The sequence below is a fragment of the Entelurus aequoreus genome, linkage group LG02, assembly GCF_033978785.1.
Source record: "Entelurus aequoreus isolate RoL-2023_Sb linkage group LG02, RoL_Eaeq_v1.1, whole genome shotgun sequence".
Lineage (NCBI taxonomy): Eukaryota > Metazoa > Chordata > Actinopteri > Syngnathiformes > Syngnathidae > Entelurus > Entelurus aequoreus.
In genome coordinates this window covers 34,994,567-35,019,619 of record NC_084732.1, presented here as the reverse complement: position 1 = coordinate 35,019,619, position 25,053 = coordinate 34,994,567, and the positions used below count along the sequence as shown (strand labels likewise).

The 25,053-nt window shown below is 37.9% G+C and overlaps 1 protein-coding gene across 3 annotated transcripts in view; it reads right to left on the bottom strand.

The window, feature by feature from the left end:
• Positions 1-841: 841 nt before the first annotated feature.
• Positions 842-25,053, bottom strand: part of lpin1a (lipin 1a) — a 47,442-nt gene continuing 23,230 nt past the window's right edge. The window contains exons 7-23 of one of the 3 annotated variants that reach the window (XM_062025871.1): positions 22,215-22,307; positions 20,183-20,297; positions 17,186-17,351; positions 14,981-15,124; positions 14,816-14,918; positions 14,494-14,693; positions 12,988-13,081; positions 10,471-10,540; positions 8,394-8,486; positions 8,286-8,335; positions 8,087-8,210; positions 6,447-6,595; positions 6,286-6,372; positions 6,052-6,204; positions 1,712-1,826; positions 1,547-1,650; positions 842-1,474 (exon numbers count right to left, since the gene is read on the bottom strand). In XM_062025871.1, the coding sequence (XP_061881855.1) occupies positions 1,285-1,474; positions 1,547-1,650; positions 1,712-1,826; positions 6,052-6,204; positions 6,286-6,372; positions 6,447-6,595; positions 8,087-8,210; positions 8,286-8,335; positions 8,394-8,486; positions 10,471-10,540; positions 12,988-13,081; positions 14,494-14,693; positions 14,816-14,918; positions 14,981-15,124; positions 17,186-17,351; positions 20,183-20,297; positions 22,215-22,307 (2,050 nt within the window). In that variant the 3' untranslated portion in view covers positions 842-1,284. The remainder of the gene's footprint in view (positions 1,475-1,546; positions 1,651-1,711; positions 1,827-6,051; positions 6,205-6,285; positions 6,373-6,446; positions 6,596-8,086; positions 8,211-8,285; positions 8,336-8,393; positions 8,487-10,470; positions 10,541-12,987; positions 13,082-14,493; positions 14,694-14,815; positions 14,919-14,980; positions 15,125-17,185; positions 17,352-20,182; positions 20,298-22,214; positions 22,308-25,053) is intronic. The other 2 variants (XM_062025880.1, XM_062025888.1) reach the window with 2 other exon arrangements.

Below are 25,053 nucleotides of genomic sequence, written 5' to 3'. Positions count from 1 at the left end.
ACCTTTTGTAAGCAGTTTGAACGCCGCAGCAGAAGAAAAGAAACAGTCAGAAGCAGCAATTTATCGACGTCGGCAAAGTTATTGAGTTCATTTTAATTTACCGGTCGATTAATCTATCAGCGCAGTGCTACAATTATAAACATATTTAGTGTCTCTGGACTTTGAATTCAATGCCATTTAAGGCCTTAATTTTTGCACAATTCATTTATTGATATTTGATGCCCCATGGAAACCCTTTATGTGCTTTACTTTAAGATGCTATTTCAAACTCGCTGTGTGCAGATATTAAGAAGGTATGTCGCTGCAATGCCAACAAATTACCTCAGTTTTTTTCCAAAGTTCCATTGAAGTTTGTTCTGAAGTGAAAATGGCCGCCACTCATCACTCACCTTTGCACTAAGCACAGACTTCCGGGTTTACGTGCGGTCATAACAAATGGTGTGATTAATTTTGATTAATTCATTCAATATCATTGACAGCCCTAATTTATACACATATATATATATATATATATGTACAAACAAATATATATATATATATATATATATACAAATATATTTATATATATGCATATATATATATATATATATATATATATAAATATATATATACAGTATACTGTATATATATATATATATATATATATATATATATATATATATATATATATATATATATATATATATATATATATATATATATATATATATATATATATATATATATATATATATATATATATATATATATACATACACTTTAGGTCAGGAAAAATACAGAGGCTATATCATCCCTACAAGCCTGTTTCACAGGTTTCCCTGCGAAACAGGCTTGTAGGGATGATATAGCCTCTGTATTTTTCCTGAACTAACGTATATTCCGCACTGTATAACGGATAAACCACAGAAACCTCGACTTCATACATACATATATTTACACAGGTGTGTGTTTGTGTGTTAGCTAGTTTGTGGGCAACATGGAGGTAATGAAGGTGTCATGAAGTGAATATTGCTGAAAGTCATCCATTGAGTTCGGAGGATCGCTGAGCTTTGTGTGCGTGTGTGTGTGTGTGTGTGTGTGTGTGTGTGTGTGTGCATTAAGAACACAGAACATTGCAGAAGTCTGTGCTTGCTTTGTTAAACACTATGTGTCTATGTTGTGCGTCTACTGAGGTAATCCTGCAGTTCTTCTGATGTCTTTCCTCGTTTACAGAAGTGTGTTGTGAGTTTCCTGCGGCTGTTTAATAATGGCACCGTGTTAAATAACATTCAGGTTCACTAGTCTTTACTTCACCACCTTGTCTCGTTCAACAAGAAGCTGAGAGTCATTCTCTTCCTCTTGTATGCTGCCATCAAGATGCTGCTTGCTCCAATAATCACATTGGTCAAAAGCATCCGAACGGTTAAAGTCGGCTCCTTCTTTCTGGAGGAGGACGGGAAAGACGTGGTCCACCATCTCGCGTAGACGGCCAAAACTAGACACAGTGTTGTGAGAGAGGTTAGTGCTGGAGGACAAGCACACAGAGTGAGAGAGAGAGCGCTCTTACGAGGAGATGTTGGTTTTAGCATGCTCCTGGGTCAGCTCCCCCTTTGGGTTGACAGTGAAGATCCTGTGGAGAGGGACACCCACCTCCTTGTAGGAATACACGTCCTGCAATAATGAACATTTCATTGGTACAAGTCTCACAGTGTGTGTGTGTGTGTGGTCTGACCGTGGCTCTGTTGCCAAATGCAGCGTAGAAAGGTTCCGTATTTGGGTAGAAAAGGTGCTTGATGTCCGTCAGACACTCAATCTTAAACTTCTCTGGTTTCTTCTCAATCACCTCCCTGGACAACACAACGTCAACATTTTCACTGAATTGTGAGGTATTTACAGGATATTTTAAAGGTATAACTCTTTACATAGACAAATATATTGCAGTTTAATTCCTGCATTATCGAGGAGTTTGACAGCAATTTCTGGGGTGTTTTATAATATTTGTCGTGTGTTTGAATTACAAAACTGTCCAACAACAAATCCAGGGAGAACAGGATTATTGGCATTATCAATATCAACATTATTATTGCTGTATTATCAATTTTATTATTGAATGACCCATTTTTAAATAGTATTAAATGCAAGTGGTTTTATAATAACTTTAATAATAATAACAACCACAATAGTTCTATTATTTTAGATTTTTTAAATTATTCTTGCTGACTTCTTTCTGCCTTTTGGGATCACAACTTTCGCTGCTAACATGCGACCCAAGCGTGGCACAAATTATTGCTTGCAAATTTTCTTGGGTAATAGGCAGTGTTGGGCAGTAGCAAAGCTACGTAGCTTAACTACATTTCCCAGTAGCCATTACTTTTTGAACGAGTAACGATTCCTGTAGCTTAGCTACTTTTAGATCCATGTAGCGAGGTAGCTCATATCAAAGCTACAAAGAGAGAAAATTGACTGCAAATCCAGGCCAAAAAAAAAAATGTAGAAAATACAATGACCTGGATGTATGAGAACATCCATACATACGGAGAAAATCCATGGTGATTGGTTGGTGTTCGTATGATGAGTCACAATTGGCTAAGGGTAGGGCGGAACATTACGGACTGGTCAATCAGAAGCAAGATAAGGCGGGTCATCGAAACCAGGAAGCAAAATCCAATCAGACCCGCACTCATGTCACATGACGACGAGGGAGTCGGAGACAAAGGAACGCTTCAAGCTGACCACTCAAAAAAAAAGAAACATAATTGAAAATGGCAGATGGATTCTCTCGCGCAAATTAGATTTTTCCTTTAGTAACAAAGATGACGTGCAGGAAACCCACAATAATGCATGTCTTTGGCCATATTTACACAAATGTTTAGAGAAAACAATGCCCAACACCTTAGTTTTTAGTTGTTTACTCTGTAAACCAAAATCATAACTGCTGTCTTTATCAAATACGCCCAACACAAATGTAGGAACACACATTAAGGTGAGTAGAGTTCATGAAAAGTTTTACTGCACATAACCATTACCAACTGTTCACAAACAACACACAAGTCATTGTTTTTTTGTCAAGATATAGATAGATGCTTTTTTTTTTATCCTGGAGGCAGAGAAAATGAATAACGTTATAGGGGTGGGCCAAAGAAAAGACACACAAGGTGTGGGGATCCCTAAAGGTAGTTGTTATTGGGTCCATTTGTACAGTCCCAGTTACATTAACATTGATATTTATATTACATGTGGGCCCATAGATATAAATGCTGTTAAATTGGGGTCTGTAGCTTAATGCATGTCATACAGGGGGACATATGTACACACACACACACACACACACACACACACACACACACACACACACACACACACACACACACACACGCACACACACACACACACACACACACACACACACACACACACACACACACACACACACACACACACACACACACACACACACACACACACACACACACACATATATAAACAGTACACACATATATAAACAGTACATATATATATATATATTTATATATATATATATATATATATTTATATATATATATATATATATATATACACATCGTATTTTTTTGAGTATAAGTCGCACCGGCCGAAAATGCTTAATAAAGAAGGAAAAAAACATATATAAGTCGCACTGGAGTATAAGTCGCATTTTTGGGGGAAATTTATTTGATAAAACCCAACACCAAGAATAGACATTTGAAAGGCAATTTTAAATAAATAAAGAATAGTGAACAACAGGCTGAATAAGTGTATGTTATATGACGCATAAATAACCAACTGAGAACGTGCCTGGTATGTTAACGTAACATATTATGGTAAGAGTCATTCAAATAACTATAACATATAGAACATGCTATACCTTTACCAAACAACCTGTCACTCCTAATCGCTAAATCCGATGAAATCTTATACGTCTAGTCTCTCAGGTGAATGAGCTAAATAATATTATTTGATATTTTACGGTAATGTGTTAATAATTTCACACATAAGTCGCTCCTGAGTATAAGTCACACCAACTATGAAGAAAACTGCGACTTATAGTCCGAAAAATACGGTATATATATATATATATATATATATATATATATATATATATATATATATATATATATATATATATATATATATATATATATATATATATATATATATACAGTATATATATATACAGTCGTGGTCAAAAGTTTACATACACTTGTGAAGGACATAATGTCATGGCTGTCTTGAATAATTTCTACAACTCTTGTTTTTTTGTGATAGAGTGATTGGAGCACATACTTGTTTGTCACAAAAAACATTCATGAAGTTTGGTTCTTTTATGAATTTATTGTGAGTCTACTGAAAATGTGATCAAATCTCCTGGGTCAAACGTATACATACAGCAATGTTAATATTTGGTTACATGTCCCTTGGCAAGTTTCACTGCAATAAGGCGCTTTTGGTAGCCAACCTCAAGCTTCTGGCAAGCTTCTGGTTGAACACTATTTTTTTTTAGCTTTTATTGCCAATTTTATGCTAACAACGGGCCCAATTCCAACAAGTATTTCCTCCGTGTACACACATCTGCCTCCTAGCTTCACTCCGAGACGCACAACACTTCTTCATTCTCCGCCGACACGGTGTGTTCACAGACCATGGGAAAAATGACCATCATAACACACTAACATACACATTAACATCAGCAGGTACTGTATTTTTCTGAGTATATGTCGCTCCGGAGTATATGTCGCACCGGCCGAAAATGCATAATAAAGAAGGAAAAAAACATATATAAGTCGCACTGGAGTATAAGTTGCATTTTTGGGGGAAATTTATTTGATAAAACCCAACACCAAGAATAGACATTTGAAAGGCAATTTAAAATAGATAAAGAATAGTGAACAACAGGCTGAATAAGTGTACGTTATATGACGCATAAATAACCAACTGAGAACGTGCCTGGTATGTTAACGTAACATATTATGGTAAGAGTCATTCAAATAACTATAACTTATAGAACATGCTATACGTTTACCAAACAATCTGTCACTCCTAATCGCTAAATCCGATGAAACCTTATACGTCTAGTCTCTTACGTGAATGAGCTAAATAATATTATTTGATATTTTACGGTAATGTGTTAATAATTTCACACATAAGTCGCTCCTGAGTATAAGTCGCACCCCCGGCCAAACTATGAAAAAAACTTCGACTTATAGTCCGAAAAATACGGTAGTTACAGTATGAATGGCTGTACAGTATATAGTTCATTATTTGCGCACTATTGACCAAGGATGCACCAAACATTTGTCCGGAAAAAGACGTACTTCAATCACCGGAACCAGTGCTTCCGAAACTGAAGTTGTGATGACGTAAGCTATACGCACAGAGTTGTCTGGAGCGGACGTAGCGTGTCCGCGCTGTGATTGTACTTTAATATATTCCAGACATACCCGCGGACAGCGATCTTCACAATTCAAGATGACACTGGCAACTTGCTAGCTTGCTACAATTCTCTGGGGATAGCTTCCCATTTAATTGAGAGTAAATGTAGCTTATCGTACTGTATTTTCTAAGTAGCTTTCCCATCACTGATGATATATTGACATTGTTTTCCTGTATTTGCATATTTTTATTTTTCTCCACTCTTATCTAACATTGCCACTGCAGTCCTTTACTTGCATGTTTACACTTGAATGACAATTGATGACATATTCCATGCATTTTGTAAAATCCAAGTTACAGTGATTCTGCCATGCCTTTATTTTTGCACCGAACGGGAAGTCACTGTGTGCTGTTATCATTTCAGATTGCTTAGCGTCAATACGGCAACACGTGGATATTAATGAACCGACTGTTCCTAGTAATGATGAATTAATCATTAAGTTTTAAATGTTTTGTCGACAAAAGCGGTCGACCATGTGCCGTGTGACAAAGATGACTTAGGCAGCTCCAATTTTTAGTAATAAGAAGGTGAAAACACAGACGGTTCCACTGTACTACCTTTCACAGCCTGTCAATCAATTTGTCATGCAGCTGTTGTTTGCAATGTAATGTTGTGTGTCTGACCTGTGCAAGGCAGAGAAAAGGCTGCTGGGACTGAGCAGCACCGGACCCATAGGAAGCATAGTTCCTCTCTCATTGACCCAGTGTAGGTAGCCTCTGGTCATGTCGGCCATACCAATGGCCCTCGCCGAGCAGTACATGAACTTATAACCATTTCTGACACAAACAAGCACAGCTTGTGTTAAAAGTGGCAAGACAGAATATTTACAAATATAAGGACATGTTATGTACACTCACTGGCTGACTTTGTGGTAGAGGCTTGCGATGCCTTGGTGGGTCCAGTCTTTCCCCAGAGTGGGAAGGATGTGGCCCAGTGTGTCCGACCTGCAGCCACAAGAAAAAGTTCATCTCTGAGTAGTAGAAAGATGCAACCTAAGGAGCATTTGGAGAGGTCAAACCTAGTGATGGTTCCATCGATGTCCGAGATGACCAGCTTGTCGTCCCAGTTCCACAGATAGATGGTGCCGTTGCAGCGACACGTGCCTTGATACTGAGTTGTTACGCTGAACACCACCTCGTTTGGACCCTCCTTCAATTGCAAGCTCACCTACAAAAAAAACAGGATTTGATGTTTGATGTGTTCAATTTTAGACTTTAAGACAGCGAGGGATGAGTACCGAAACACGGTACCATGCGCTGACATAAATGGCAGTAACCAGACACAAAAACTAAGGGCCGGATTAACTAAAATACAAATACTTCTCGTTAAACAGCCTGTGCAATCTATAAACTAGTGTGCACTATTATTGGGCCTGTTGCATGCAATCTACTAACACTGCATGTGCAATTGAAAAGTGGTGCAGACCACCTTATTTAAATGACATCGCCACAGAGACACTCATTTACTGCACATTCATGTTATCATGTTCCTACCTGTGGCGTGTATGTTTTCAAGCAATCAGAAGACATGTACCACTTTTTATGGGCATTTTAGAAGCAGCCATCCAGTGCATTTACATTGAAACCATTTTTTTATTTTTACCGCTGGCAGAGCATGGGAGAGAGGCTGCACTACTGTGCAAAAGACGCAAAAAATGCATACTTCAAGAAGTTTTCATCATATAGGATGTATGTTAGTAATATATATTCTATGTAAAAAAAACAAATGTCATTTAAAAAAATATTAAATGACGAGATCACGCACATGACGCGCTCAATTAGGACTCTGATCCCAGCACCTTCTTGCAATCGGCCCCCACTTAGTGACATAAAATCAAAGAATGTGGACAATATGAACATTTCTAGTGTTAAAGTCAGTCAGCCTCCGCCCCCTAAGGCTCAAGCTCCAGCACCACTTCCTGTTCCAGTTCCGTTATCTACCCTGCAGAGAACAAAAGCGTGGCATGGATGGATGAGTGGTACCGGAAGGTTCTGATAGAGTTGGAGATGGAAGATCAGCTTCTTGTGTTGACTCCCACTTAAGCCAAGCCTGCTCCAGCTCGTGATCATGTCCCGGGTCATGTTGCAGTTTAGTGTTCTGTTTTGGTCCTGAGTGCTCCTTCCTACTTTTCCTGTTGCCTTGGTCACTTAATGGACACACCTGTGTTCTGTTTATGATTAGTAGTTCCACCTGTCTCCGTAGTTAATCACTCCCCTGTATATTTTTTGGTCAGCCAGCATTAGTTGCAGGTGCTCGCCTGGCGCTCCACGCACGCGTTACTGCGGCACACTGCCTTTGTTAATTTTTTTCCTGGTGAGTATTAAAATACTTTCCTTACCTGCACACTGCTTCCTGTCATCCTTCCACATCTTGGGAAACACAACCCTTGCAAACATGCGTGACACAGTTCTGGCACCAGCGCCATTTCAATTTGGGACCCGTGTCAGATAACATGTAGACAATACCCAACCCTACTAATAATATATTCATATCTGAGCCAGGATGTTTGAGCTGGTCAGCTGTTTTTTCTACACTTTTTGCCCACGTGCACATGAGAAATTGCATTTATGCTGCTTTTGTATGTCGTTCAAACTGTCTTGGAATTAAATAAACATACTTTTTTTTTTAAATATAAGGACCAAATGTAAGACGTCATACCAGCTGCTCGGAAGTCAGTCTAAGAGTCTTCTTGTAGCAAATGTTAGCAGAACTAACAAGAGACTGGGACTGGCAGGTAACAGACACATGGTCCTCATCACTAGAAGACGACTCGTGTTTCATCCTATTTACAAAAATAAGAACATAATTTGATGTGAAACCTGCAAAACACTAGAACAGTAAAATAGTGTGGACTTACCTGCTTGCTGTCGCCATGGTGATTTCTCCCGCTGTTTCGGTCGCTGACTCCTGAAGGACACAACATGTCACCATGGCTGCATGTTTCGCATGCCTCGTCTTAACCCACCGATTTGGAGTCACTGTTCCTGCTCCTCCAGGAGAACCACCAGCGTCCGCCTTTCTTGGGCATCTTGTCCTTCATGATGTTCTCCACAGAGGCCTGGACAAAAGCATGCACATACCACGCAAAACCCACTGAAAAAAAATCAAAACTGACACAAAAAATCCAAGCATAGAACAGGATGGAGCTGGGAAATATCCGAGTGAATGCTTGAAAGCAAAGCAAATCACAATGTCCTGTAATAATAAAAGGAAGGACGACAGACAAAACAAAAAACATGCTAGCAGTAGAAAAAAAGGAAAACATCATACAGACTCAGAAGTTGTAGAGCCAAAGAGACCGGGGAGGCAGTATGAGAAGAGGCCGAAAGCAGAAAATAAATAACTCAAACACCAAAACTTGGAATGGGATGGAAGGTGTGAGACACAAGTTAAGTAAATACAAAGTGACAAAAGGAAAGAGAGGGGGACAAAGACAAGACATTATTGGAGTGTTAGGACATTCAGCTAGATTTCACTCTGGTGTAAAGGCAGTGTGTTTTGATACAATTGTCATTGTGCACCATGTACACAGGTACACCAAAGTGAAAATGAGTGAAATAAATTAGTGCAGAGAAGAGGGGATGGAAAGGCTTGCACAACTCTAAAAAAAAGCACCTAACAACTATTGCAGGTACAGAAAAGAACCAGATTTGAAGACCCAGTATTTTTGCAGCACATACTGATAATAAGCCGCTAAGAGGTTTGTCACACTCATGTTATTAAACTATTGAAATACTGTAAGACAAAACAGATACGAGAAAAATGTCTAACATATTTAAAGAGCAGTGTTTCTTAACCATAGAGCCCCCTCGAGGACCACCAAAAAATATCTGTTTCTCAGCTGTGGTCCAAATGGACCGCAGCGGTACTCATTTGTAATATACTTTTCCACCACTTGTGGCAGTAATGACAATATCAAACAAACAGAAGAAGTCTGGAGCTAAAGTCCTAGAGAAGTGGAGAAGCTGTATTTTCATTTGCACTTACATTTTATGGAAAGTTTAGGAAACATATATAATTATTACTTATTATTAATTTTGTTATAATTTATTTATCTTAGCACAGCATAATTGCATGTAAACATTTTTTTGTTTTGCAGTATATTTGATTAGTAATTATTTTTGTAATCAGCCTGACATAAGCCTTGATAATAATCTTGGTGATTAACATATTCTTTCATATCTTTTGACAAGGTTTAACCTGCTAAACTGTAAGTAGGGTTGGATATAATTATTGAATATGATTAAAATTTAGATTCAGTGTTAATATTTGAGTGGGTCCCGGGCACATCTGCCCCGTAAAGCAGTGGTCCCCAACCACCGGGCCACGGACCGGTACCGGTCCACGGACCGATTGGTACTGGGCCGCACAAGAAATTAAAAAATAATTAAAAAATTATTATTATTATTATTTAAATTAAATCAACATAAAAAACAATATATACATTGTATATCAATATATATCAATACAGTCTGCAGGGATACAGTCCGTAAGCACACATGATTGTATTTTTTTAATGAAAAAAAAAAAATTAAAAAAATTAAAATGTGTCTTATCCTTCTCCTAATCACTCAGTATGAACTAAATTAATCTGACTTCTCAAATAATTCAGCTCAAAATATACTTTTTACAACACCTTGATCTGATCGTGTTTGGCTTTTGAAAAATCCTTATAACACACCTACGTGTTGTAATTGGAAACCAGTTCTCTGTGGCATGTAGTGCGTTATCTGTGCCTGTGCGCCAATTTCCGTAGGTCACCAAAACACCGCTCTTAAATTTTTCACAGGCGAAGAAGAACAGGATCATAATAACCACAAGAACCTGATAGCTACTATCTTGATCTTAGGAGCAGTAGCAGTCTCTTCTTCTTCTTACATTCCACATAGCTAAACAAGCTGAAATGGCCACACTCGCCACCTAGTGAACGAGAGGCACACTGCATATGACCAACAGTCACATTAGAGATAAAGCATGGAATCTACAACTTCACATGTAGGTATGAAAATAGAAGAAACCAAAAAACACTGAAGTGGTCTTACCTGTGGCAATGGTTTCTGGTAGACCTGCATGGCCAACATGACGGGAGCTGCTGTGCTCCAATTGTAGTACCTGAAATACAATACAACTGAGTCAATAACTTACGGACAATGCAAACAAATCTGCCCTTTTAAATATTAAAGCATATTAGCATACAGCTCTTGTGTAGTGTACTGAGTGTACAATAACTTTTTTTTCTCCAATGAATTACAGATCAAGCAAATTAATCTTTAAAAACAAGTCAGTCCATGTTTTTAAGAGCAGGCTTAAAACTAATCTTTTTGGATTTTGGCTTTTACCTAATATCTATTATTTTCATTATAGACATTCATAATTTCCTTTTTATTTCTTATTAGTTACATTATGCTAGATTTTATTTAGTTCTATTTATCTATTGTATATTTAATGTTTATAGTTGTTTTTTATCTTCATCTTTGTTTAACTCGTCATTTATCTTTTATTCTTACTCATCGTTCTTAATATTTTACAAGTTTTATTATTTATACTTTCCAGCATTCCTCAGAGCGAGCACTCTGCATCTGGGATTATTGGCCATGACTGTGAGGGCGCTTTTGTGTCAGAATTAAGATTAAAGATTAAAGATTAAAGTACCAATGATTGTCACACACACACTAGATGTGCCTAGTGGTTAGAGTGTCCGCCCTGAGATCGGTAGGTTGGAGTTCAAATCCCAGCCGAGTCATACCAAAGACTATAAAAATGGGACCCATAACCTCCCTGCTTGGCACTCAGCAACAAAGGGTTGGAGTTGGGGGTTAAATCACCAAAATGATTCCCGGGCGCGGCGCCGCTGCTGCCCACTGCTCCCCAAGGGGATGGGACAAATGCAGAGTGAAATTTCCTGGTGGCCATGGTCTGATGACCTCTTGGTGTGATAGTGTTTCTTCACCTGGCTCCTCTGTACTCAGCCAAGCATTCATTTGTTGGCGTGTGTGTGTGTGTGTGTGTGTGTGCGTGTGTGTGTACGTGTGTGAGTGTGCTGTGTGTACATGATTGATGATGAGGGATATGGGTCATCGGGCATTGCTTTTAAATCTGCAAAACACTTTATCAATTACCGTAATTTCCGGACTATAAGCCGCACCTGACTATAAGCCGCACCAGCTAAATTTAGGGGAAAATACAGATTGCTCCACATATAAGCCGCACCCGACTATAAGCCGCAGGTTTTGATGCGTAATTACCGTAGTATATAGGGGTTCCTGCTACCACGGAGGGGATTGTCGGGACAGAGATGACTGTTTGGGAACGCAAAGCGTCCCATTTATTAACAATAAATCTTTCAATCATTCAATCAAACTTTCACATCTTTGACATGGCGAACAGCATTCGTGCAGAGTACAAATAATACAACGGTGCAAATTATTACAAAGTGCTCGCCTGTACGTTATCAAAATAACCAGCCTACCGGTATATGAAAAGTCAGTCTTTAATCATTGTGTCATCGTCTTCCTCCTGCGTACTAAAACCACCGGAATCCTCTTCGTCGGTGTCGGAGAAGAACAGGGCGTAAATAAGCCGCACCCTTGTATAAGCCGCAGGGACCAGAACGAGGGGGGAAAGTAGCGGCTTATAGTCCGGAAATTACGGTAAGTTTGATTGCTTGATGGATTGATTGAATATTTAGGGGTGTCCCGACACAACTTTTTCACTTCCGATATAATACCAATATTGGAGCCTTGAATCAAGGCTGATATAAATCCAATACATGCTCTTATTATTTTGTAGTGTGGCATGTTACAAAGAAACAGAAAAATTATAAGTATGAAAAACACTTTATCAAAAACCGGCTTGTATGGACCTATGCTGTCTTTAAAGTTGAAGTGGAGTGGTATTTGATTTTTGGGCAACAACTACTGTATTAGCCACAACAATTCATTAAGCGAGGCTCAACTTAAAATGGTGCTAACACGTTCGTTACTGGATACCTTCTTCTTTGTAAACTTTATATATGTAAGTAATATGCAACCATAATTATTTGATGCTTGTTTATATTGACAAATGTTAGGTTTTATACAGCAATTATGTTCAATTAAGTACACTTAATACATATGTCTAACTTGTGTGCTTAAGGGCTGTTTTTTAGTAGTTTTTATGACCTTTTAGGCTACATTTTCTAAGATCTAAAATCTAATAAAGATGATATATGTGTGCTTATTGGAGGACATTTAGATGTTAACTGGCTGTATAGCTTTGTACAAGTAAACACACTGCAGGACTGCTTTTGCCTCGGAAAGTTTAGATGCAAGCCGATACTTGTTTCTATTGCTGATATTGGGTTGATATCTAATATCAATATCAGATCGGGACACCCTTATTCCATAATACTAATAATAATAGACCATTTATTTTACACTATTTTGGAGAGGTTTGCAACTCATCTATCACAAAAACAAACTACCAGATAACACATTAAAACATTAAAACCAAATAACTTGCATAATGTTAGTATTTTGAACTGTGCGGCCATGAACCTGCTACAGTAAGGTTGTGCATACTTGTTGCCAATTTTCACTACCAGGTTGGGATCGTCAATAATGGAAGGGTTTTCAGAGAACTGCTGGTAGGTCACTGCCCTCTCCTGGAACTGTTCTGTGGCAATACAACACAGTACACAGAAAATGTGTAAGTGACAAGGAAAAAAAGCTCGGACTTATTTGTTTGCTGTCACTCACACTACTGATGAACCACTTGGATTAAAAAGGTGTCTTAATTTTTTGTCCAGTTAGGAAGAAAATATTTTTTTAGCCAACAAGACAACGCTTTCAAGCGGAACTGCACTTTTTTGGGGGAATTTTGTCTATCGTTCACAATCCTTATGAAAGACATAACGATGGATGTCATTTTTTTTAAAGCATTCTAAATATTAAAGAAATTCGATCAAAAGTCTGCTTACAATGGAGCCTATGGGAGCTGCTCAATTCTGCCTATGAAGTCCTAAAAAACATCCAAACACCTCCATTAAGGTTTTATATACATGATGTAAGTATATATGAAATGTAGTAACAGACACATTAATAACATTTAATATTTACGTATTTTGATTATTTTAATCATATGCGGCGCAGTAATTAAAAAAATGCATTAAAATGTTTGCTTTTTTTTAATAACTGATTATTACTCACTGCAAACTTCAACAAGCATAATAAAACATAACTTAATGTACAAGGTCTGCTGTCATCAGGACGCCAACTGCTCGGATGTTCATATATTCCCATTTAGATGGAAAATGTCTCATAATCCTTGTGGCGAAACGAGATGGGGAGTGGACCAAATGTCTTTTCGTGTACCAACTTGTCCGATTATATCCTCAGCCATCTACTTTCCAGGTGAGAGTCATGATTTATGATCTACAATAAACTTGCAGGAAGCAGGGAAGCGAGAAATCAGCAGGCCTCTCGATGATGTAAACATAGGGACTGTGTTAGTACCTATAATAAATAGTTTGTCTGTGTTAGCGCTTATACTAACAATATCACTAATACTTGGTTAATATTCAAGTCACGAAATGTAAATGGATTATTGTTGGTGCTTTTTGAATGGTTATGTATCGGATTTTATGGGCGAAATATGGGAGCTCTCATTGACTCCCCTGTAATATTTACAATGCATTTAAAAAAATACATCGTCGTCATGTCTTTCATAATGATTGTGAATGGTAGGCAAAATTCCCAAAAAAGTGCAGTTCCCTTTTAAGACACTTTTTTTTCCAGAGTGGGTCATCACTGGCGTGTGTGAATGACAGGAAGAAAAGATCTGACTAATTTGTTAGCCAAATAGGCAAAGTTTTAAGACCCTTTTTTCAGAGTAGGTCATCTCTTGTGTGTGTGAATAATAGGAAGAAAAGCTCTGACTAATTTGTGTGCTGTCACTCACACCAGTGATGAACCATTTGGCATTTATCTGTAAGTTGAGCGATATTATTACCAGAAAAGATTCTATTTCAGTGTGCTATGAATATGCAGGGCACAACACAGTCAGTGTCATTCGAGTCCTGGTCATACCTCCAGTGATTTCCTTGTTGTCGCTGAGGCCGCCGCACAGCGAGATGGCCACATGGGGGAGGTCCCCCATGTGGTCCAACAGACTGTCCAGACCACTGTCCATTCCGTTGCTGCTTACTGACTGTGGCGACTGATTAGCACTCCTCACGCCCATCATCATCATCTCTGAGTCCACCTTCATTGAGCTACCGCCTCCATCACTGTGGAAGTAGTAGAGGGACAATTACTGCCTCATAAAAGCATGTACTTTTTGATGGATTACACACTTGAAATTTTGTAGATGTACTTAACAAAATGTCTAGTAGGGGTATTTAGATTGCACCTTTTAGGGAAGTAGAGAGCAGCTACTTCAGGCTCCAGATCGGTGATATCATCCAGGTAGACTCCATCAGCGCCAAGATGCTGGCTTCTTTTCTCTAGTAACACTACAAACAATGAGTTTGCGTCCCCACATCTCAAACTTGCACTGCTTTTTAAAAAAGTATACCTTTCCTCTTGGAAGGTGAATCTGTGGTTCTGACAGGACTTTCTCTGTTCTTGCCTTCCTCTAAATGATCAGGAAGGATGCTTGGGGATGTTGTTAAACCCTCCATCTCTGCACATGAGCCACTCACACACTCCCCTATGCTTCCTGCGGGAAAGCCAATTACATAATTTGTGTTTTTCGCCAGGATGTTGCGAACACCACAGTATACAGAGTTGAGTATAAAGAGAGTATGGCCAACTTAACGAGAGACGCCATGGCTGCTACCAAGGATGTGGGCGGCTGTGCCCGGACGCATGCAATTGCTGTCGTTTTAACCTTAGTTTTTCTGACGAAATAGACCAAAATACTACGTCTATATACGTATATAGTTGTAAACATACTCCAGCTCATAAACTTACAATAAAACATGCTTTTATTTCGTAAAAGTAGAATTTTGTGGCCGTATTTGACGCATTCTGCTGCTTCATTCCTGCAGGGTTTAGTGACCAGCAGGTACTTAACACACACCCGACGGCACAATAAACGTAAAAAAAATACACAGAACGATCCAAAAAAATTACTTATTACCCTCATTTTGCCAAAATCTTCATTAGCTTTGGACCAACAATCACAGAGAAATTGTGACTTTGGTGTGAAGTATGTCAACTGTGGTGTCTGCCGCCAATGTATTTGTAGTCACTGTATGCATCACTCATTATGTTTTATTATAACTCATCTTTTTTGTAACATGCTAAAGTAAGTGTACTTTTGTAGTTATTTGCCCATATTTCTGCACAATAACTGAGATATGGCAACATTGGTGAGCAGTAGAGAATATGAAGTGATTTTTGGTCCAGAATATATTTTGTTTTATTCATTATTGACATATTTCTTGCCGCTTTATGTTGTATATTTTTTTGTTTATGAAATTTCCAGTTCATTTTCTCATCTATTGTAACACACAAAATGTGGTTTCTATTAGTCTTTCAATGTCTGTCTATTTGTATTTGTGTTTGATTTTCCCTTCTACCGTTAGCGAATTGCATTATTTTAGTTTTACTGAGATTCAAAGATAGTCTGTTTTTGTCAAACCATCTCTTTAATTTGTTCATTTCTTCTGTTATTATATGTACTAGCTTCTGTGTGTTCTCTCCTGAACAAAACGCAGACGTTTAGCTGACACAAGACGCTGTAATTGGTGGCTCTCCAGTGTTGTTGGCGAACTTTCACTTCCCATACCTGTCTTCTTGTGAGAAAGCAATGTGAAAGCTTTCCACAATTCTTGAGGGTGGAGCAGCCTCATGCTGCACAACAGCACATTTTTCACACATCTAAAAACTAACGAGGAAGCACTGTAAACAAATAGCATTAGCTTAAAGTTGGTAGCAGACATGGTGCCCTGTAGTCACGTGAGTGCATTTTGACCAATCATTGAGGAGATCACCTTAAACCGAGTTGGCCATACTCTCTTATACCTGACTCTGAACATGGACTCTCATCTTGGCAATAATACAGTAGAACTTCCTTCCCTGTGATTGCACAATCTGAAATTCGACCAACTTAAGGGAAAACGATTGCTCTTACTGTATAAAACAACAACAAATGACCCACATCAAGCTTTTCTTTAAAGGGGACCGATTATGCAAAACCAACTTTTCTTACCGATTGGTACCTGTTTTTGTGTATTTGGGATCTGCATAAATCCCCAAAATTAGAAATGAAACCATGGCTGAGATAGCTATAAAACAATCTTGCCTTCCTTCATACTTTCGCCAAATGAGCCATTTTGAATTTGCTTAATTTGTGACAATAGCAAATATCTCCAGTATGGTAGAAATTTACCCGAAGTGCTTTGCGCGAGTCTGCCATTGTAGTCCGTCACTGTAGTCAATAAGCTTCTTTATCTCTACCCTGTGGGGCAGACTGGCTCATACATGCACATGCATATGCATCCTCTGTTGCCATTTCTAATACAAAGTAGCGTATAGTTGAAACCTATATCTGTCAGTAGACTATATGGAAGCGCTAAAAACTAGAGCATGGCTGACGGGGAGGAGATGCAGTCGAAGTAGAGGCACATAAGCCCGCCCATGAAATGGCACAGAAAACAACTTGAAGACGGTTTGTAAAACATAATTTAGGCAATTACATGTTATGTAGACCACAAGGAAGTGTTTTAAATATAGAATTATAATCATGATATTGTTAGGGTATTTATTGACTTACCATCATTAGGATGCTTGTCAGCATGCCTCTCCCCTTGCTGGGTGGTATTGAGGTTTTTCGAGGGGGGTCTGGTGTCGCTGATGGTCCTGAAGTGAGTGCTGGGGGACACTGGGATAGTGACTGACGCTGCACTTTCCTGCCTCTGATGGGACGTCAGGAAGGACGGCTAAGAGGTGAAAAGAAGACAAGAGAGTGGTTTCCATGTTTAGTCTGCTAAACCATGCTTTATGCTTTCAAGTTTTCTGTGCGCTGTGCAAAAACCAAGTCAATAAAACAGGGCTAATCAAGTAGTTTACTATAAGTCTTATTTTCTATTTTCTCGAGGATTGGTGTCCTCTGTAGTGGACATTTGTTTTTTGTGTACTGTATTTCTAAAATTCAAACTGAGGAAAAAAAAACCTGACCTACGTGTCCACTACAAAGGCAATGCAATGATCTGCCATTCCCTAATCCAGGGCTGTCTAAAGTGTGGTCCACATCTTGAGTTTTGTTAGCCCACAGCATATTGTAGACAATAAACAACAAATATAACCTAAAAAAATCATTAAAATGTTTTTTTTTTAAAATAGAGCAAAAAGATGTAACGTAATGAGAAAAAGCTGAAATGTTTATACTACCGGTAATACTTAGAGGTAGGATTCTTTGGGCACCTCACGGTTAGATTTGATTATGATTTATAGGTTGATGATTCGATTCAGAATCGATTCTTGATTCAACACTATTCTTGTAATATATTATTCTGTATTTAAATGATAATAAAACCTTTTCAACAGGTAAAGCTCCTTTTGGATGCTGACGTACGACTTCCACGGGTAGTGTTGGCCTAAAAAACAACATATTTTAAAAAATGTCCTTTTACATTTTATTTACACAAATCATGTTAATCAATCTAACAAAATAAATAAGAGCGACTCCAACTCCAACCCAATTCCACCTCTACAATAATTAAGATACTGTAGACATTTACAAAGCAATTGAGAAGACATACAAATAAAATACTTATTTAATACAATACTAAAAAAAATAAACTACATTTAATAAAAGCAAAAAGTATCAATCATAATAATAATAATAATAATAATAATTACATATGTCCGATAATGGCATTTTTGCCGATATCCCATATTCCGATATTGTCCAACTCTTAATTACCGATTCCGATATCAACCGATACCGATATATACAGTCGTGGAATTAACACATTATTATGCCTAATTTTGTTGTGATGCCCCACTGGATGCATTTAACAATGTAACAAGGTTTTCCAAAATAAATCAACTCAAGTTATGGAAAAAAATGCCAACATGGCACTGCCATATTTTTATTATTTTTATTATTACATATTTTTATTATTTTTATTATTACATATTTTATTATTTTTTTTAACATGCCTCAAAACAGCAGCTTGGAATTTGGGACATGCTCTCCCTGAGAGAGCATGAGGAGGTTGAGGTGGGCGGGGTTGATGGGGGGCGGGGTTTAGGGTAGGGGGTAGCGGGGGGTGTATATTGAAGAGTTAGTGCTGCAAGGGGTCCTGGGTATTTGTTCTGTTGTGTTTGTGTTGTGTTACGCTGCGGATGTTCTCCCGAAATGTGTTTTTCATTCTTGTTTGGTGTGGGTTCACAGTGTGGCGCATATTTGTAACAGTGTCAAAGTTGTTTATACGGCCACCCTCAGTGTGACCTGTATGGCTGTTGACCAAGTATGTTTTGCATTCACTTGTGTGTGTGAAAAGCCGTAGATATAGATATTATGTGACTGGGCCAGCACGCAAAGGAAGTGCCTTTAAGGTTTATTGGCGCTCTGTACCTCTCTCTACGTCCGTGTACACAGCGGCGTATTAAAAAGTCATACTTTTACTTTTTGAAACCGATACCGATAATTTTGAAACCGATACGATACCATATTTTTCGGATTATAAATCGTCATTTTTTTTATAGTTTGGCCGCAGGTGCGACATATACTACGGAGCGACTTATGTGTGAAATTATTAACACATTACCGTAAAATATCCAATAATATTATTTATCTCATTCGCGTAAGAGATGAAGCAAATGTCAGCAATCGTCACACACACGTCAGCAATCGTCACACACACGTCAACCAATAAGAATTCGGTGGGGGAGGGTCATGGCAAAAGTGCATTGTGCGTCATGGCAGAAGTGCATTGTGGGTCATGGGATGCTAACTGCTGCTATGTCCGTAGCTATTAAAATGGATAATTTCAACATTGGCGGTAACTTATAAAAACTGAGAAGGGCTGAACAAAAATGGCACCGAAAAGGAAATCATATACTGCAGATTACAAGCTGGACGTAGTGAAATATGCAGCAGAAAACGGCGATCGAGCAGCAGAAAGAAAGGATGCGGCGCATACCAGGAGCGACAACGAGGAAGAAGATTTCATCGTATTTAGCGATCAGGAGTGACAGATTGTTTGGTAAACGTATAGCATGTTCTATATGTTATAGTTATTTGAATGACTCTTACCATAATATGTTACGTTAACATACCAGGCACGTTCTCAGTTGGTTATTTATGCGTCATATAACGTACACTTATTCAGCCTGTTGTTCACTATTCTTTATTTATTTTAAATTGCCTTTCAAATGTCTATTCTTGGTGTTGGATTTTATCAAATACATTTCCCCCAAAAATACGACTTATACTCGAGTGCGACGTATATATGTCTTTTTCCTTCTTTATTATGCATATTCGGCCAGTGCGACATATACTCCGGAGCGATTTATAATCAAAAAAATACGCTAATTTCCGATATTACATTTTAAAGCATTTATCGGCCGATAATATCGGCAGTCCCTAATAATAATAGTAATATCATTAATAAGTGGACCACACTTTATCATATGTACTGTATGTTTGAAATAAACTGAAACTGAACTGAACAGTCTCCAAATGAATGTTAATATTTTCAATAATATTGGAATTTTGAAACAAAGTGTGTATGTGTGTGTGTGTACGTGTGTGTGTGAATACCTGTGCAGCTTGTGGCAGTTCCCCCCAGGTCCACAGCATCTCAGGGTTGTCTTTAGCTCGGCTGGCGAGCTCAGAGTCGCTCTTGGGCGTTGAAGACTGAGAGTCGTCTGCGTCGCTGAAAAGAATCACACATGTTGATCCATTTGGACGCCGTCAGTACAATATTTAAATTAGGGCGATCAAACAATTGATATTTTTAATTAGATTAATCACAGTGTTGCTGTGGCTTAATTTTGATTAATCACCATTAATTGTGTTTCATTTTGCATGAGCAAAGAGAGTCAAAGAAGAAGGGAATATACTGTACTGTTTATGAATTTAACGTGTTTATAAAACACAGAATTAAGTAAATTTGAACAAACAATGTCTTTTTTTTGTTTTTGAAACATTTATCCACATTTCAACTTTTTGGTTATTATTGTGGGATTTTAAGACTGAAGCGATTCGGTGAAAATAAAACTCCTTTCTGCAGACTGTGCATAATACTCTAAGTCGGTCGTCTGTTCCGTCTCGGGCTGCAGATAATTATTTTAATAATCGAGGCCCAGACTATAAGCCACTACTTTTTTCCAACGCTTTGAACCCTGTGGTTTAAAAACAGTGCGGCTAATTCATGGATTTTTCTTTGCTAACGGCCATGATGTTCTGTATTCAACAAATAGTTTTCATATTACGCTGACAGAGACACTGAAAAAAGTGTGTTATTGTTTATGCTACGGCGCCACCTTCTTGATGAGTTTGCTCACTGCAGGTGCTGCGTGTTGACTATGTATTTCCTGTTTTGTGCCAAAAGTATATTCATTTACAGCGTTTCTGCTCAAAAGGATTGTTCATTCATTATTCCAAGCAAATTTTGCAAGTTTTAACTAAAACAATTCATATCTACTAAACCATCTATCGTAATGTCATCAAGCTAGCGTTGTTGGCGTTAGCGAATATGCTAACACATTTACAAGTGTGTGTTAGTATTATTGATTTACCATGGCATTCTTTTTATATTGTTTCAGTTTTGTAAAATTCACCAAAATATCACATGAGTTATTGAGTCTCTTTAGCTGATTGGAGATATAGCTTCCGCATCTAGTGGGTCCACGACGAAGACTTCTGTTTTGTTTGATCAGCCGTTTTACTGCTGTGTGGCAGGCACCGTTTGGAAACAATTAAGGTATATATTTACAAAATCTCTCGTACCGGTATACTGTATATTTGCAGAATATAGTCCAGTGCGGCTAATATATGTACAAATATTTATTTCTTCTAAAATTTAGTGGGTGCGCTCTATAGCAAGGGCAATTACAGTAATCTATCGATTACTTTGTTTGAGTAATGGAGTAATCAAATAAAACTCACTTTATTGCCTCAATGAGTATTTTAGGAAAAATTGTTGAATTTTTTTTCCCTGCTTGCCATTTCTTCATTTCTAATAAATGCACATCATCAACATTAAAATTGCACTTTTAACGTGTGTGCATAAATAAAAAACCTCTCCGCTGTTTGCTGCCACACAGCACCCACACACCACCGCTCTCATGTGCGCTCTATTTCAGGGGGTTGTGCGCAAACTACGTCAGCGTATTTCAAGTTTTGGGCACTCCATGCGGTCTGGAATTGTATTAGTTACACTAATTGAAGCAACAGAATCAAAGCTTTTTTCTAATTAAATTAATCGATTAATCACCCTAACTATATTATGTTTTTTGGTTCTTAATTTTCCCATAGAGAGGGCTTACGTGTTCTTTAGCTTCTTCCTTATTTCATTGTTTGCTTCTGTAGCCGGTCACTACCGGATCAATTGCTTATTTGCACATGCACAGCGATAACACTACTTGGACAATTTTTCTGAAATACATTGGCAGATGGGTTAACGGAGTAAATATTTTTATCATATTAATATTGATTAATAATCATTATCAAATGGTAATTTTGACAGCCCTAATTTAAATATATGTATGTAGATAGTAAATCTGCTGAGTCAATAAGTGTATTGTGTGGCCTCTGGAGTGCTCAGAGAAGGTGAAAGTGGAGGTGATACCTAAGGTGGGAGGAGAGGTGAGAGGTCTGCTGTGGACAAGAGATGGACAGACCGCAGGACAGAGGGATGGAGAGAGTGTCCTTAACCATGTGACTATAAGAAGATAAACATATATACACTGTAAATGAGCACAAACAAAAAGAGGAGCTAAAAGAGAAGAAAAGTCAGGCATCGAATTATGTTATTACATACTCATTGTGAGGTGAAGATATAGACCCAATCAAGCAATAATCATTCAATATTTGACATTAGCTACCTTATTTTTTGCATATCATTTAAAAATGTTTTAAAATAATACTCTATAAAATGTGACTGGTAAAGAGAACAAAGATGAATAAAAAAATAGAGATTTTGCTGTGACATCATGTAAATACGAGCAATTGTAACAGGTAGCGAGGAGAAAAAGATCACATAATGTACACTTAAATGCACATTTAAATTTACAGCATACCCTAAATGTTTTAGGGGTTTGTGTTGAAGCCATGTTGCGGAAGATCATATTGTGAGTTGTCCAGTGAAAGGTTGTACAAATACTTTCAAGTTAAAATCCTCATGTACTGCTCACATGTCTTGAAAACACAGGCATTTTGCAGATACTGGTATTGATGAAAGGGCAGCACGGTGGCTGCGCTTCTTTCTTCTGGTGCCGGAAATAGTTTTTCCTTTTTCCTGTTGCCTGAGACCGTGGCCTACAGTGGTCTTGGTTTTTTGGCGTATTTTGTTCGCTGTGTTGCCTTGTTGGGCCTCAGTTCCTGTTTACGCGTGACGTCACGCAACGTCATCGTCTAATTCAGGGACCGAAAAAAACTCGGATATTCCTGTCTTGTGCTACATTGGAATCCGCATGATTCATTCAGTAACTATTTTCCTATTTTTGGCTTTGCTGCACCCATTAAAGAGCTATGAACACTCTAATGAAAATCACCTAATTGTGAAAGGTTTTGGCACATGCCCTATAGCTTCTCTATCTCCAGGGCAACCTCCAGTACAATTGGAAAATGATATAAACATGTCTCCAGCTCTACCTATCAAAACTCAAATGTTTATTTGCTTTATATAAATATCTCTCCAATCCACAAAATGGAGGGACTTCAGCATGCCAAAGAATTAAAAGTAAATAAATTGCCAAGCAGAGGCTGTTGATTGCTTTACTTCTACTTTTGTCCGAAAATGTGCAACCAAATCCTGGACCAGAGCTTTAGTGCTCCATTTTCTACCGCTTATCCTCTGATTTTAAATCATTGTCTGGTCTTAAATATGTTCATTTGAATGTACAGAGCTTACTACCAAAGATGGACATGGTCAGAATTTGGGTGAATTTAACAGGGGCAGATGTTGTTTTGATTTCGGAAACTTGGCTTACGAAGTCTATTACAAATCAAGACATTAACATTAACGGGCATAATGTTTACCGCACCGATATGCCAAAAGAAGGTGGGAGTGTAGCAATTTATGTAAAATCCAGATTTAATGCTTCGATTGTTCTTTCCCAGTCAATCAGTAAACAAATTGCATTTTTGGCTCTGGATGTAGAAATAGTAAAATCACTACATATTACTGTGGCTGGGTGTTACAGGACTCCATCTGCTTCAAATGAGGCGCTAGAGTCATTAAAACAGCTTTTAGAAAAGTTAAATTACACTGAATTACTTATGTCAGGAGAATTTAACTGGGACTGGTTAAATGAAGCTTCTGATGAATTTAAAAGGTTTTGTGAATCTGTTAATCTCACCCAGTTGGTCAACTTTCCCACTAGGCTTAATCCCAAAATTAAAAAAAAAATCTACCTTGATTGATTTGATTTTAACTAATGTGCCTCATAAATTCTCTTCCTTGGGTATATTCTGTAATGATTTGAGTGATCATTGTGTTATTGCTGCATGTAGAAATACTAGGATTCCGAAGTGCAAACCTCGTATTGTTTGTAGAAGGAATCTTAAAAATTTCAATGAACAAGCTTTTCATCATGATTTGTCTATTGTGGACTGGGAACATATAAATCTAATACCAGATGTAGAGCTAGCTTGGACATTTTTTTAATACATTTTTATGCACATTATTATTAAACATGCACTTTTTAAGAAATACAGAGTGAAGGGATGAGAAAATCCCTGGTTTTCTCCAGAACTGGCAGATATCATTCTTGAACAAGGCATGGAATAAGGCAAGACAAAGTAATCTGCCACTGATTAGACATACTGTATTTTAGACAGCTTTGAAATCAATGCACTTCCCTTATCAAAAAGGCCAAATCCGATTATTTTTTGTCTGTCACTACTGAGAATCTCAACAACAACCCACAGAAATTTTGGAAAGTGATCAAATCTCTGTCTGTGAATAAAAACACAGCAACTTTTCTCACATTTGTACTTCAAGAATCAGTGCTAGTTTATGATCGAACTGAAGTCATGAATGGTTTTAACCACCATTTTTTATCATCCGGTTCTCTATTTGACTCAAAAGGGACAACTATAGGGAATCCTTGTACAGACTCTCCCATGTTTTCTGGAGATCATTTTAATGTTGCTCCTTTTACTTGTCTTGAAGTGTATACAGCCCTAAAAACATTAGACCGCAGAAAGTCCTTTGGACCTGACTTGATTGAGCCTTATTTTTTAAAGCTGGCAGCTGATTTTATAGCAAAACCACTTTCGATTATTTTTAATCTGTCAGTTAAAAACAAAGACGTTCCACCAGTTTGGAAATCTGCTGTTGACTTCCCTTTATTAAAGGGAGGTGATCCAGCAGTTTTTTCTAATTATAGGCCAATATCAAATGTGTCTTATCAAAAATTCTGGAATCTCTTGTTTGTGATCAGTTAAAAGAGTTCTTCTCTTCA